Source organism: Oncorhynchus kisutch, linkage group LG7, assembly GCF_002021735.2.
Source record: "Oncorhynchus kisutch isolate 150728-3 linkage group LG7, Okis_V2, whole genome shotgun sequence".
NCBI lineage: Eukaryota > Metazoa > Chordata > Actinopteri > Salmoniformes > Salmonidae > Oncorhynchus > Oncorhynchus kisutch.
The window spans coordinates 10,812,463-10,827,702 of NC_034180.2; the positions used below are offsets into that span (position 1 = coordinate 10,812,463).

At 43.8% G+C, this 15,240-nt stretch overlaps 1 protein-coding gene across 4 annotated transcripts; it reads left to right on the top strand.

The window, feature by feature from the left end:
- Window positions 1–312: 312 nt before the first annotated feature.
- Window positions 313–14,483, top strand: LOC109894187 (mannosyl-oligosaccharide glucosidase-like). Of its 4 annotated transcripts, none has more exons than XM_031828486.1 (5): window positions 313–411; window positions 7,071–7,430; window positions 9,254–9,477; window positions 9,728–9,921; window positions 10,891–14,483. In XM_031828486.1, the coding sequence occupies exons 2-5, from the start codon at window positions 7,079–7,081 to the stop codon at window positions 12,650–12,652; spliced, it is 2,532 nt and encodes an 843-aa protein (XP_031684346.1). In that variant the 5' UTR covers window positions 313–411; window positions 7,071–7,078; the 3' UTR covers window positions 12,653–14,483. The 4 variants fall into 4 exon arrangements, with proteins under 4 accessions (XP_031684346.1, XP_020343055.1, XP_031684347.1 ...); XM_020487466.2 differs by having other exon boundaries at window positions 333–583; XM_031828487.1 differs by lacking the exons at window positions 313–411; window positions 7,071–7,430 and adding an exon at window positions 427–583 and having other exon boundaries at window positions 10,891–13,410.
- The last annotated feature ends 757 nt before the right edge of the window (window positions 14,484–15,240 follow it).

Sequence of the window (15,240 nt, forward strand, 5' to 3'; positions counted from 1 at the left end):
TTGTACAACCTGACCCAATTCGAATACAAACATTTTACTTTATCTGCATATTCTGGTTTAGTGAACACCATTTAGGATGACATAGTCCCAAATGTCATAGTCAACTACTGATGGGGCGGCAGGGTAGCCGTTGGACTATTAACCGAAAGGTTGCAAGTTCGAATCCCCGAGCTGACGAGGTACACATCTGTCGTTCTGCCCCTGAACAGGCAGTTAACCCACTGTTCCTAGGCCGTCATTGAAAATAAGAATTTGTTCTTAACTGACTTGCCTAGTAAATTTTTTTTTTTTTTTTAAATCAAATGGTGTGCATAGATTGAATGTTGTGGTTTCAGACATTTCGAGTTGTGGTGTAATCAGAGTTGCGGCGTTCCGTTTCGCAACAAACTAATTTAAATTCGACTAATGCAGGTAGGTGTTACGTTTTCTTCCGCGTAAGAAACATTTCGCAACAGAATGGGCGCAATGAATGGGCCCCTGGCCTGGGCCGTCAACACTATGTACACAGTCAGTGTTTTTACGAGAGCGAGGGGATCAGGATCTAGCAGAATGATGTGCCGCTGATATTATGTCCATTTGAAATGTGAGTTTTACATTTACTGTCCATATTACAGGATATATATATATATATATATATATATATATAGTACATTTCTCGGTGATTTGTGCTGCATTATTGTCAGAAAAGCTTGTTTTAAAAATTCTGCAAACTCGTGCTAAAACAGGTCTGCCCGATAGCTTCGTGAGAGCCACCGATTTGCTAACCGTTCATTAGCCAGTTAGCTTTAGCCGAAAGGCTTAAATGTATGCTTTGCCTAGCGCAGTAGCTAAAACAAAAGTTATGTTGTAATAGTTTTCAAATGTATTTATTCATGCAACTTTGCGGGTTAATCATTTTCATTGTCGACGAGGCAACATTACATTTGCTAGCTAGGTAGCAAACTACTAGCTAGTTCTGTAGTTGCAAGCAATGTTACCTGGCAGGTGCATTATAATTAGCCAGGCTAAAAGCTGAAGATGAGGTCGAGTTAGGTCATTGCGTTTAAGAAACGCTAGTATTTACACACTGGCGTTGTTGTCAATTCGCTTACAAAATAACTGAATAGTCCGCCGAAAGCTAGAAGTGAGAAATTAAATTGATTGACTAGGCTTTGTCCTTATGCAGGCGGAATTCCAGAATGAAAAATAATAATAAAATGGAATGTAACAGTTCTAAATAAACAGAATTCCCAAACGTAGGTCTGTTGTAGACCCATGCAGTTCCTCAGCGAGATTTGCCTGACAACTCAAACTGAATTATTCTGCTGGTCTGTTTGCTACATAATTCAGTAGTTCTTGGTGAAGTGAACATAAAGGGGTGTTGTTCAATGCATGTCATCAGCAATTGGAGTATCAAAGCCAATTTAATCATTTCAAAATGCTGCTTTACCCACGTGTGGCTCTAGCCCATCGCTTTCAACAAAAAACAAAAAACAAATTAGAACTGTTAGAATGTGTTTGCGTTCTGGAAATCATTGGGGAGCTACTCAGATCTAGACTAATTGCTGGGGAGCTACTCAGATCCAGACTCATTGCTGGGGAGCTACTCAGATCTAGACTAATTGCTGGGGAGCTACTCAGATCCAGACTCATTGCTGGGGAGCTACTCAGATCCAGACTCATTGCTGGGGAGCTACTCAGATCCAGACTCATTGCTGGGGAGCTACTCAGATCCAGACTCATTGCTGGGGAGCTACTCAGATCCAGACTCATTGCTGGGGAGCTACTCAGATCCAGACTCATTGCTGAGAAGAAGCTGGTTCGGCTGGCACCTAGACGAGTTTCTGAACGAGTGTGCTTGCATACTCCCTTTTAAAGACCTTCACTTGAACAACCAGAAAATCGAATAAAATGTTATTGGTCATATACACATGGTTATCAGATGTTAATGCGAGTGTAGTGAAATGCTTGTGCTTCTAGTTCTGACCGTGCAGTAATATCTAACAAGTAATCTAACAATTTCACAACTACTTTATCCACACAAGTGTAAAGGAATGAACATGTACATATAAATATATGGATGAGTGATGGCTGTGCGGCATAGGCAAGATGCAGTAGATGGTATAGAGTACAGTATTTACATATGAGATGAGTAATGTAGGGTATGTAAACGTATGAAGTGGCATTGTTTAAATTGACTAGTGATAATTTATTACATCCAATTTTTAATTAGTGGCTAGAGATATGAGTCAGTATGTTGGCAGCAGCCACTCAATGTTAGTGATGCCTGTTGAACAGTCTGATGGCCTTGAGAGAGAAGCTGTTTTTCAGTCTCTCGGTCCCAGCTTAGTAGTTTGCCCCCGGTGATGCGTTGTGCAGACCTCACAACCCTCTGGAGAGCCTTACGGTTGTGGGCGGAGCAGTTGCCGTACCAGGCGGTGATGCTCTCAATTGTGCATCTGTAAAAGTTTGTGAGGGTTTTCAGTGACAAGCCAAATTTCTTCAGCCTCCTGAGGTTAAAGAGGCGCTGTTGCGCCTTCTTCATCGCGCTGTCTCTGTGGGTGGACCATTTCAGTTTGTCTGTGATGTGAACGCCGAGGAACCTAACTTTCCATCTTCTCCGCTACTGTCCTGTGGATGCTGTTTTCTGAAGTCCATGATCATCTCCTTTGTTTTGTTGACGTTGAGTGTGAGGTTATTTTCCTGACACCACACTCCGAGGGCCCTCACCTCCTCCCTGTAGGCCGTCTTGTCGTTGTTGAGGATCAGCGGGGTGGAGATGTTGTTTCCTACCCTCACCACCTGGGGGCGGCCCGTCAAAGTCAAGGACCTAGTTGCAAAGGGCGGGGTCAAGACCCAGGGTCTAGAGCTTAATGACGAGTTTGGAGGGTACTATGGTGTTAAATGCTGAGCTGTAATCGATGAACAGCATTCTTACATAGGTCTATATATACACTAGAGGTTGACCGATTTAATCGGAATGGACGATTAAAAAACGATCTATCAATCATAATCACTAGATAACTACACATGGTTGATGATATTACTAATTTATATAGCGTGTCCTACGTTGTGTATAATCGATGCCGTGCGTATTGTTGCTCCAGTGTGTACCTAACCATGAACATCAATGCCTTTCTTAAAATCAATACACAGAAGTATATATTTTTAAACCTGCATATTTAGCTAAAAGAAATCCAGGTTAGCAGGCAATATTAACCAGGTGAAATTGTGTCACTTCTCTTGCGTTCATTGCACGCAGAGTCAGTGTATATGCAACAGTTTGGGCTGCCTAATTTGTCCGAATTTTACGTAATTATTACATAACATTGAAGGTTGTTCAATGTAACAGGAATATTTAGACTTATGGATGCCAACCGCTAGATAAAATACGTAACGGTTCCGTATTTCACTGAAAGAATAAACATCTTGTTTTCGAGATGATAGGTCATTACTATGCCCGAATCCGGAAACTAAGGTTCGTATTTCTGTGTGTTTTCATGTTATAACAAAGCCTATTATTTGAGAGAGCAGTCAGACTGAGCGATGGTAGGCAGCAGCAGGCTCGTAAGCATTCATTCAAACAGCACTTTCGTGCGTTTGCCAGCAGCTATTTATGACTTCAAGCCTATCAACTCCTGAGATTAGGCTGGTGTAACCGATGTGAAATGGCTAGCTAGTTAGCGGGGTGCGCGCTAATAGCGTTTCAAACGTCACTCGCTCTGAGACTTGGAGTGGTTGTTTCCCTTGCTCTACATGGGTAACGCTGCTTCGAGGGTGGCTGTTGTCGTTGTGTTCCTGGTTCGAGCCCAGGTAGGAGCGAGGAGAGGGACGGAAGCTATACTGTTACACTGGCAATACTAAAGTGCCTATAACATCCAATAGTCAAAGGTTAATGAAATACAAAAGGCATAGAGAGAAATAGTCCTATAATAACTACAACCTAAAACTTCTTACCTGGGAATATTGAAGACTCATGTTAAAAGGAACCACCAGCTTTCATATGTTTTCATGTTCTGAGCAAGGAACTTAAACGTTAGCTTTCTTACATGGCACATATTGCACTTTTACTTTCTTTTACTTTGCATTATTTAAACCAAATTGAACATGTTTCATTATTTATTTGAGGCTAAATTGATTCTATTGATGTATTATATTAAGTTAAAATAAGTGTTCTCATTCAGTATTGTTGTAATTGTCATTATTACAAATAAAATAAAAAATCTGCCGATTTAATCGGCATCAACTTTTTTTGGGGGGGTCCTCCAATAATCGGTGTTGGCGTTGAAAAATCATAATCGGTCGACCTCTAATATACACGGCTGTGATTATAATCCAAGAGAATTCTCTTGGTAAATAATGCGGTCGGCATTTGATTGTAAGGAATTTTAGGTCAGGTGAACAAAAGAACTTGTGAGCTCCTGTATGTTGTTATGATCACACCACGCATAAGGCATACACCCCCTTCTTCTTCTTACCAGACAGATGTTTGTTTCTGTCGGTGCAAACCCGGGTGGCTGTACCGACTCTGATAACGTATCCCGAGTGAGCCATGTTTCCGTGAAACAGAGAATGTTACGATCTCCGATGTCTCTCTGGAAGGCAACCCTTGCTCGAATATTGTCTACCTTGTCAAGAGGCTGGACATTGGTGAGTAGTATACTCGGGAGCGGTGAGGGATGTGCCCGTCTACAGAGCCTGACCCAGAAGACTGCTCTGTCTCCCCGTCTGCAAAATGAGCATCGAAGGGGCCTAGACTTCGGCTACCGAAATTAGGCTTGCCTTGAGAAAAAATGTAATGTGCACAAACAGCCCAAAAACGTCACAATGTTGTCATATAATACAGTGCCTTGAGAAAGTATTCATACCCCTTGACTCTCGAGTGGCGCAGCAGTCTAAGGCACTGCATCTCAGTGCAAGAGGCATCACTACCGTCCCTGGTTTGAATCCAGGCTGTATCACATCCGGCTGGGATTGGGAGTCCCAAAGGGCGACGCACAATTGGCATAGTGTTGTCTGGGTTTGGCCCGGGTAGGCCGTCATTGTAAATAAGAATTAGTTCTTAACTGACTTGCCTAGTTTAGTAAATAAAATGTAAATCCACATTTTATTGTGCTGTAGCCTGAATTCAAAATAGATTAAATAGATTGTTTTTCTCACCCATCTACACACAAAACCCCATGACAAAGTAAAAACATGATTTTAGACAGAAATATCTAATTTACAGAAGTATTCACACCCCTAAGTCAATACCTTTGGCGGTGATTACAGCTGCGAGTCTTTCTGGGTAAGTCTCTAAGAGCGTTTCACACCTGGATTGTGCAACATTTGCCTATGATTTTGCGTTTTTGTTTCATCTGGCTGCCAATTCCTGATCTTCTGAGAACATCATTTGAGGAGTCGCCTGAAGTGTAAGAGGAATGGGTGCTACAGGTATTCAACAGTGCTGCGACTGGCTACTGTTCTGAACTTTGTGGTGAGCTTTCTGACGCCCAGAGCTGCTGAGGCGTCACAAGTGGGTGCTACAGAGTGGAAGAGAAGTCCAGAGGCTATAAGACTCACGCTGGTTCCCAGACTTGCCCTCCACAAGATCAGCAGCAGGCTCCCTCTGCTCAAGCCATGAACCTTTCCATCTACGGAGGATGCAGCTTCCAAAGACTTGGCCTCTCTCTATTGGTTGACCTGTCATGATATTTTGCTTTTTTGTTTTTTGTTTTGAAGCGCTTTGAAATTCTATGAAAACGCTTTAGAAATGTTATAAATTATTATTATTCAAAATTCCTCAAGCTTTGTCAAATTGGTTGTCCAAGTAGATTTAAGTCAAAACTGTAACTCTGCCACTGTCTTCTTGGTAAGCAACACTAGAGTAGATTTGGCCTTGTCTGTTAGGTTATTGTCCTGCTGAAAGGTAAATTAATCTCCCATTGTCTGGTGGAAAGCAGACTGAACCAGAATTTTGCCTGTGCTTAGCTCCATTCCATAAATTTTTTTATCCTGGAAAAACTCTACTGTCCTTAATGATGACAAGCACACCCACAACATTATGCGGCTACCACTATGCTCGAAAATATGAGGGGTGTACTCAGTAATGTGTTGTATTGGAATTGCCCCTAACAAGACAAAAAGTGAAATGCTTTGCCAATTTTTTTTTGCTGTATTACTTTAGTGCCTTGTTGCAAACAGGTTGCATGTTTTGGAATATTTTTTATTCTCTACAGGCTTCCTTTTCACTATGTCAATTAGGTTAGTATTGTGGAGAAACTACAACGTTGTTGATCCATCCTCAGTTTTCTCCTTTCACAGCCATTAAACTCTGTAACTGTTTTTTAAAGTCACCATTGGCCTCAGGGAAAATCCCTAAGCGGTTGCGTTCCTCTCATGCGACTGAGTTAGGAAGGACGCCTGTATCTTTGTAGTGACTGGGTGTATTGATACATCATCCAAATTGTAATTAATAACTTTACCATGCTCAAAGGGATATTCAATGTCTGCTTTTTATTGATTTTTTACCCATCTACCAATAGGTGCCCTTCTTTGCGAGGCATTGGAAAACCTCCCTGGCCTTTGTGGTTGAATTTGAAATTAAATTCATGCGGAATATTCATTTTTTTGCAAGCTAATTCCAAGCAACGCTAGTGTGTAAATGATAGCGTTGCTAAAAGCAGTTAAGGTCTAGGCCAGGGATGGACACCTTTGATGGGGGTGTGGCCCACAAAAAAAACAGAATTTATCATGAGGGGCCGCAGTGGGTCTGCGTACCCACATCCATTGGTCCGCCTTCAAATGAAGGGCCGCCAGTTGCCCATCCCTGGTCTAGGCTAATGTTTATATGGTAATGACTTTGTCCCTGTTATTCTATAAACTAAGAGCACTGGCATGCCATTCTTTTTATGGTAACCAAATATGATAACATACTGGGTAGAACTTATACACGGCTATGAAAGTAGTGTAGACATGTTCATATTACCTATAAACATGGAGAGCATTCCTTTCCTCGTGTCCTCTCCTCGCTTCCCACTTTGTTGAAAAGGATGTGAGGAATTGGAGAGAAATGTGAGATTCACCCACAGTAACCTTCTCTTCCTTCTCAGCTGGAAGGATGGGCAGGCAGAGGAAGAGAGTGGTGTCCGGCGAGGCTGACCCCCCTCTCACAAGGAAAGACGAGAAACCTGCCACCCTACAACGCAAGGAAAAAAAAAAAAAGCTTGACATCGGCAAAATCTTCATCAATATCTCCATCGGCCTCTGCATCTTCAGCCTTACCTGGTTCTTCTATGCCCTTTACATGCGTTCCTCGCTGGCCAAACGGGTGGTAACTCTCCATCACTCGCCGCCCGTCCTCGATGCCAACAGCAGCAGTGCTGAGGTGTCACCTGAGAGGTTTTGGGGCTCCTACCGACCCCAGGTCTACTTTGGGATGAAAACCAGGAGCCCCAGATCTGTTGTCACAGGTACAAGACTGTCGTTTCTCTACATTCACCCTTAAATATTTCCTAATACTATTGACTAAAGTGTCAGCTGGAAATAACTGTATTTTATGTGGCAAGCGCTACTAACCTGTTTGCGAAAACACCAGAGGAACACAATGGAAATAAGTTGTATGACTTATTGTGTTATCCTCATATTATATGTGGTTTATATCAGTGTTTATGTTAGGACCCTACCGTTACTCCTTAAGGTCCAAGGATCTTATGTTATTTTCAGAGGTAGACTGGCTCTGGCGGCCAAAACTCTTATCTAAACATGAATTGATTCTTAATTGCGATATATTTCTAGAAACATTTTTATTTAACCTTTTTATTTAACTAGGCAAGTCCGTTAAGAACAAATTCTTATTTACAATGATGGCCTACGAACAGTGGGTTAACTGCCTTGTTCAGTGGCAGAACGACAGATTTTGACCTTGTCATCTCGGGGGTTTGGTCTAGCAACCTTTCAGTTACTGAAACATAAAGCCTTTTACTTTCATCTCACATCAAAATCATTTTACAAATACAAATTATACTGTACACTTTTATCTGGCTTTATCACAGTTGCAGCCAACAGTATTTTTCGGTGACAACATGTTTCTGGTGGCCTTCCATTACACACAGGTATTCAGAGCATGCTAGATAGCTAGTTAGCACACGTGGTCCCTCTGTCTTCCGTAAACATTTGCTGAAACATGACGGGATGACCGTTTGGAAGACTAAACCTAGCCCTATATTTTTATTTCCCAATTGGTAATTCAAGCGAGCTTCCCATTCGCCATTCAAGTGCATAGACAACTTGTCAGGCTTCAGCGCGTCACACACCGCTTTTCAATGAGCTGGAGGCAGTATGCATTTTGAAAACATATAGTTTGAAACCTTAATGTTTTGCTACATATTATGAGGCATGTCTTACCTTGCTTCACAGTAGCCTAGCCAAAATCTAACCAAACTTGCAGGTAATTATTATTATGATTTTTTTTTTTACAGAGACTTCCATATGCCATTGAAACCAACTTTCTTTCATTGTGCCTTTGGCAACAGGACAATCTTAGTCATATTAACAACCCCGGTTAGTTGTCTTTAGATCTCTACTCTTTCAACATTTCCAATGGATATTTTCATCTCTGTCTCATGAAACCGCTAATTGCATTAGGGAACGAACATGCGTGTGTAGCCTACTGCCCTTTGCACATTGCTGCGCGTATAATGTGAAGAAATAATATTTGATCAACATTTTAAACTTAACGTGAGCGAGCCTCATTGCTTTTTTGTGTTTTTTTGTGATTGCAGCCTGGGCCTACTGGTTGTATGAATGTGGTATCTATCGTCTCTCAACTGTCCCTGTCTGTTTGGAATTGTCTTTCTTTCTCACACAGAATGACAAGCTGACCAATAGAATAGGTAAATTTTTCTATAATGGGGATAGTAGATTGACCTAGGCTAGTGATTTAGTTTTTCGTTACTCGTCTTGATGGCTGAGGAAAAGTAAATGTGGACAGTTCAAATTTTTCATCAGAATTCGATAGGAAGGACACGTTATTGCATCCTCGAATTGTATGTTTTGTTCAAATGAATTCCCTTAAAGTAAATGCCATTTCTTTCATTCTGAGCACTGTGGGTGGACGCTCTAATCAGGTTACGCACCCAATGTACATTTCTTAAATGTCCCGTAAATGAAATGTCCAGAGGCACATTTTTCTAATGGAAACCCTGGATTATATACATAATCCGTGTAAATGTTTAATATTTTTGGGAATGATTTAAATAAATAATTTCTGTGTTTCCATTTCTCTACATCCCAGGGATGATGTGGATGCGCCAGTTCTCTGAGGTGGATGTGAACCTCCGGCACACATGCGAGCAGGGTGACCGGCTGCAGGGCTACGGCTGGATGATGCATGATGGCCTCAGCTTTGGTGTGCAGGAGATCCATGACAGCGACTTTACGCTCACCACGGAGTTCGTCAAGCGGATGGGCGGTGAGCACGGAGGGGACTGGACCTGGAGGATCACAGCCAAGCAGCATGTGAGTGTGGTGGGATACATTCACACACCTTTAAACCCACCTGGCAATTAACCAGGCATATTTTGTTTTGATTATTTGTCTTAAATCGAAAGACATTTGAGTTTTGAAACTATTCATATTACTCCTGGTATTGAACTTTTTTTTTTTGTAATTTGAATGATACTGAGCAGAGTTTTTCTCTCCCATTTCACTAGGTTTCAAAACATTTTCTCCTTCTTATTGAACATGACCCCGTTCTTCCTTCCCCCAGAGTTCGGCTCCGCACGCGCCAGTCATCTCCCTGATGTTCTATGCTGCTGCTGACACCCAGGGTTCCCTGGAGGCCCACGTGGAGGAGAGGAACCGTCTGGGCTCCATCACTGGGTTCTCAGAGGAGCTGGGGAACTTCAAGATCACCTTCCGCAAGCCTGTTGCTGGGGAGTCCTCCAGTGCCAAATATGCCAGGTAGGTACTCTCCCAAACTGCTAACGTTAGTATTTTCATACCCAAAAACCAATAGAACTCAATGAATGTACCCCAAATTATTAATAGCATGCTTTAAAGGTCATTCCAAAAACAGAGACTTTTGCAAACATTGGACAAATGTGCCACAATATTCCCTATTAATTAATATTTAAATAATACCAAGCAATATTAAATATCTGAAGAAAATGTTCTAAGTGGAAAAAATAGAAATGGCACATAATCAATCTTTTTCAATAAAATCAGTGAGCCTGTCAAGAGAGAAACATGATATGTGACAGAAATAATGTAGTATGAAACAAAGCATTGCATATTAATAAAGACACAACTGCTACAGCAATGCATTGAGAAACAAAGCAGAGATGGGATATGTCCCCAGTGTCTGCGGTGAAGATGGCCAGCCAAACTGCTCTTCTGGCTCTGATATAATGGTTCTGTTCAATGTTTTGAGGGACAAAACAGACAGACATTGATCTGTTCCAGTGGTGAGGACAAGGTCAATAGAGACTCCAATGCATAGATATCGAAGGGACCGCAACGTTTCATGAGAAGGTTGCACAATCAAGCCATAACGCAGGCTAGAAAAGAGCATTGAATAGAAGGTAGGAAGAGCAGGAACACAGCAAACAAACAAACCTATCACAAGTGTGTCTGCCATTTAGTGTTTCTGCCATTTAGTGTGTCTGCCAATTCAACATAACCCATCGGTCAGTATGCTGTACTCTTTATGCCTGACCCTTGGCTGAAGTAGTATGAAGTCACAGATGTAGGTTTAAGGTCATGCCACTTTCCAGGATGCCATTGCACTCTGAAGGGTATAAAACCCTATGGTGATGGCAGGTCAAGGGTATTGGTGCCTTGCTCCAATTCTGAGAGGAAGCTTTGGCAAGACGAGAACATGAGGGATTCCTACTACCTTCAGGGTGGTTCACCTTCATCTTCTTTCCTCAGCTACAACTACCTCCAGACCTTGTCGCCAGGCTTGGAGAGGCTGACGGACATCGTGAGGAACAGCTTGAACCGCAGATTCGTCTACAGCCCCCCCTCTGGTGGGAAGAGGCAGTACATCGCGGTGGACACCTACAAGCCCCTGCACCAGCCGAAACCAGCCGACCCCAGAAAGGAGAGCGACTTTGTCCTGCACCAGGTCACCGTCCAGGTGCCCTTCCAGATTGAGGTCCTGTTCGAGTCCGGTAGCTTCCGCAACCGTCCCAACCAGCTGTCAGCGGCGGCCATGACAGAGGAGCTGGAAGAGAGGAAGGCGGCATTCGATGCCAAGTTTGAGAAGAAGTTCGGCCTCCAGGCCAAAGGCTTGGGCCATGCCCAGGTGAAGTTCAGCAAGGCGGCGCTGAGCAACATGCTGGGTGGGATGGGTTACTTCTACGGCCAGTCGGTGGTCCAGTCGGTGTACAACGAATACCCGCTGCTCTACCCCGAGGGTGCCCTGTTCACCGCTGTGCCCTCGCGCTCCTTTTTCCCCCGGGGGTTCCTGTGGGACGAAGGTTTCCACCAGCTGCTGCTCAGCAATTGGGACCCCCAGGTGACGCGGGAGGCCATGGCCCACTGGTTGGACCTGGTCAATATGGAGGGATGGATTCCCCGGGAGCAGATCCTGGGCGATGAGGCACGCAGCAAGGTCCCTGCCGAGTTTGTGGTGCAGCGCAATGAGAACGCCAACCCGCCCACCCTCTTCTTGGCCCTGCAGAAGCTAGTGGAGCAGCTCCAGGCCAATCCGGACTCAGAGTCCTCACGGCCCACCCTGCCCTTCCTCCGCAGGCTCTACCCCCGGCTCCAGACGTGGTTCGAGTGGTACAACACCACCCAGACAGGCCCGCTGCCCAACTCCTACCGCTGGCGGGGCCGCGACAAGGACACCAACCTCTTTCTCAATCCCAAGACGCTGACGTCTGGCCTGGATGACTACCCGCGGGCCTCGCACCCGTCAGCCGAGGAGCGCCATGTGGACCTGCACTGCTGGATGGCCCTGGCGTCAGGCACCATGGCCAGCGTGGCCCGGCTGCTGGGAGAGCCCCACCAGGAGTATGAGCGCACCCACCAGACGCTCAGCGACAACGCACTGCTGGACGAGCTGCACTGGTCAGACCAGCTTCGCTCTTTCAGCGACTATGGAAACCACACGCAGGCGGTGTCACTGCAGCAGGAGAAGGTGTACGTGCCCCCGGGGCAGCCGAGGCGCCAGTTTCCCGTGACGCGCCTGGTGCGCTCGGTCCGCCGGGCCCCCAAGTCGCAGTTCGTCAATGCTTTGGGCTACATCAGCCTATTCCCCTTCCTGCTACACATCCTGAAGCCCGACTCGCCCAAGCTAGAGCACATCTTCAGAGACATGAGGGACGGGGACAAGCTGTGGACGCCCTACGGCCTTCGCTCTCTGTCCAGGGCCGACCCGCTCTACATGAAGCGTAACACGGAGCATGATGCCCCCTACTGGCGGGGCCCCATATGGATCAACATCAACTACCTGGCCGTCAGGGCCCTGCACCACTATGGCAACACTGAGGGGCCATATCAGGAGAAGGCAGCTGCCCTCTACCAGGAACTCAGAACTAATATCATGAACAATGTTTACAGACAGTATGCAGAGACTGGGTATATCTGGGAACAGTACAATGACAGCACGGGCAGTGGGCAAGGGAGCCACCCCTTCACTGGCTGGTCGGCACTAACTGTTTTGATAATGGCTGAGCAGTATTGACACTGATGCTAAAAAATCTCATCTCGCTTTTTGTAAGATGTTCTCAAAAAATTTGCCATTTTTAACGTCAATAGATTTTAAGTCTATGGGCCAACTCTAATGTTCCAATTTTTCCCCTTTGGCTGTCTCAGTGAGTGTTTGTGCAAAGCCCATACCCCAAAGAACAGATGAAAGGTTATTTTTGAATACCCCATATACTTATCAATGAACTCCCCAAGTGCCGCCTGACTGAGAGAAGTCTGTTTGATGGCAGAAACCTTTTAAGAACTATAGTAACAATAGTAGTAGTAAAGAATAGTCTTGACATAAATCATTCATACAGTATCATATCAAGACTACCGTACTAGGAAATAATGCACTTTTTCAAAGTCGATCATTCAAACTTTTTTTTGTCTCCGGGGATGCATTTATTGTTGAACAAAATAATACCTACAATTGGTGGACCTATTGAGAAATAGTATATTCCGACCCTAGGGAACAAATATTTGATCCCTAGGGTCATTTTGTTTCTGGTTGCTTTGTCCCCTCATACAATCTCATTTAAGCCCGTATAAAATTGAGAATTAAGTTTAGTTTTTTTGCCAAATGTTTTGCTGCAAACAAACTGTTTCCTGTTCATTTTTTATCAATGCAAAACAAGTCACAGATGTATCTCCACTGGTAGCAGATATCCGGAGTGGCACGGAATAACACGAGTAACTTCATTGCGTTGGTTTGTTACATCTTCAGTGGAAAGAACAATAAATATGTCAAAGCCTTGTGCTGATTACTTTTTATCTATGGGAAGGATGTCATTATCGCCTTTTAGGAAGACGCTTATTTTCTCAATATGTACTGTTGTGTGGTGTTGTTACTCTAGCCTCTGGTTTTGGTAACCAATCATGAAATATTAGAAATTCAATCAAAGTATGTATTTTTTGTATAGTTTATAGCAGTGCTTATTAAGATGTATTAAACTACAGCTGATAATGTACACTTCTGATAGGAGTGACCCTCCAGATCAATAACCGGTGACTGGGTCAATTTGTCTTGCTTTGATTTCTTGCATCCTCCCTCCTAGCCAGCCTCCTTCTCAACCATACTGGACGAGATGGTCTCCTTCCCTGGGAGCTCCTCCTTCGATGGGTTTTAAGAAAGGTGAGGAGAGATGATGCGAGGAATCGAGGAAAGATGAATTGAGAAAGAGCCTCTGTCAGAGCCTGATCCTGGTCCTTTGTCAGACTGCGACACGCGAAGGACAGCCGCTGACGTCAATCCACCGAGAGTCATTGTTTCTACGGCGCCCGGTTACCATGGCGAGGCATCGTTGTGAAGGGGCCCAATGCTGAATTGGATAAAATGGAGAGGCGAGGAGTGCATCGCCGGTGTCAACTTCTTTTCAAGCGTTGACATGCAGAGAGTCGAGACGCATTCAAACAAGACAAGAGCATAGTGTTCAGTCGCTAGATCTTTATTAACACAGCAGTGTGTACACCATTACAGAGGGCCTGGCTCCTGAATGCACTGATGTTGGTTTTCAGCTTCCGCGTGACCCTGGGACCTAAATCTTTCTGGCTTTCATGTTATCACAGCCTTTTGAATAGATGTGTAGTTCAAGGTCTGTCTTGTCACAGTCAGGTTTGCAGTTCTATAAATAGGCCTATGCTCAGGAGGAAGCATAGCTAGTTAGAGAATGACTGTAAAAGGTGAAAAACCTAGCAATGCAACATTCAGTATTTATCTTTAAACTATCATCACCAACATAAAGTAGACATTTTATGTATTAATGTAATTTGCCTCACTTTTGGGAAATAGGCTACTGGAAATGTTTTATTAAAAAAGAGAAGCACAACTGCTGTTGTCTTTATTTCACATTCAGAGTTGTCCTTTTTATTGATCTACAAGAGACATTCATTGTCGTTAGCCCACAACAGTTCCAATGTAGAATAGGTTTGCAAAATTCCTGTAACATTCCCCAGACTCCTGAAATCTTCCAAATGTAATTTCTAATTTAGAAACCCTGGACATTTTAGCAACCAACAGTTGGGTGTGGAAGTGATAGCTCACTGTTGTCCAGTAGGGAGGAGATGTTTATTTTTTACCTTTTATTTAACTAGATAAGTCAGTTAAGAACAAATTCTTATTTTCAATGGCAGCCTAGGAACAGTGGGTTAACTGCCTTGTTCAGGGGCAGAATGACAAATTGTCAGCTCAGGGATTTGATCTTGCAACCTTTCGGTTACTAATCCAACACTCTAACCACCAGGCTACCTGCCGCTCTGGTGTGTCAGAGGCTCCACAGGAGAGGCCGACAGTGCAGAGGGTTTAGCACTGTGGTGTTCAGACTTTTTCAGCGGAGCACAGTGGTAACCCAATTTTTTTTCTTCCCCCCCACGAATTTGTTGCGACCCCACCGCACCCCACCCCAAATGACACATCCTTAAATTTGCTAAATTTAGATTTTTACGTCTACAAATAACCTTCAATTCATTGCATTTTCTCTTATCAAAGTGAAAAGAACCTAATAAGGACATTTACTCAATAACATTGTATCTTTCAAATTATCTTTCTAAAAACACATATCTATATTGTCCCATACAATAATCTGT

What these genes read in the sequence shown, in the direction of transcription:
- LOC109894187 (XM_031828486.1), top strand. Translation starts at nt 7,079, where the DNA reads ATGGGCAGGCAGAGGAAGAGAGTGGTGTCCGGCGAGGCTGACCCCCCT. An exon ending in GGATCACAGCCAAGCAGCAT is followed by an intron (nt 9,478 to 9,727) that starts GTGAGTGTGGTG and finishes TCCTTCCCCCAG; the next exon opens with AGTTCGGCTCCGCACGCGCC. An exon ending in TCCAGTGCCAAATATGCCAG is followed by an intron (nt 9,922 to 10,890) that starts GTAGGTACTCTC and finishes TTCTTTCCTCAG; the next exon opens with CTACAACTACCTCCAGACCT.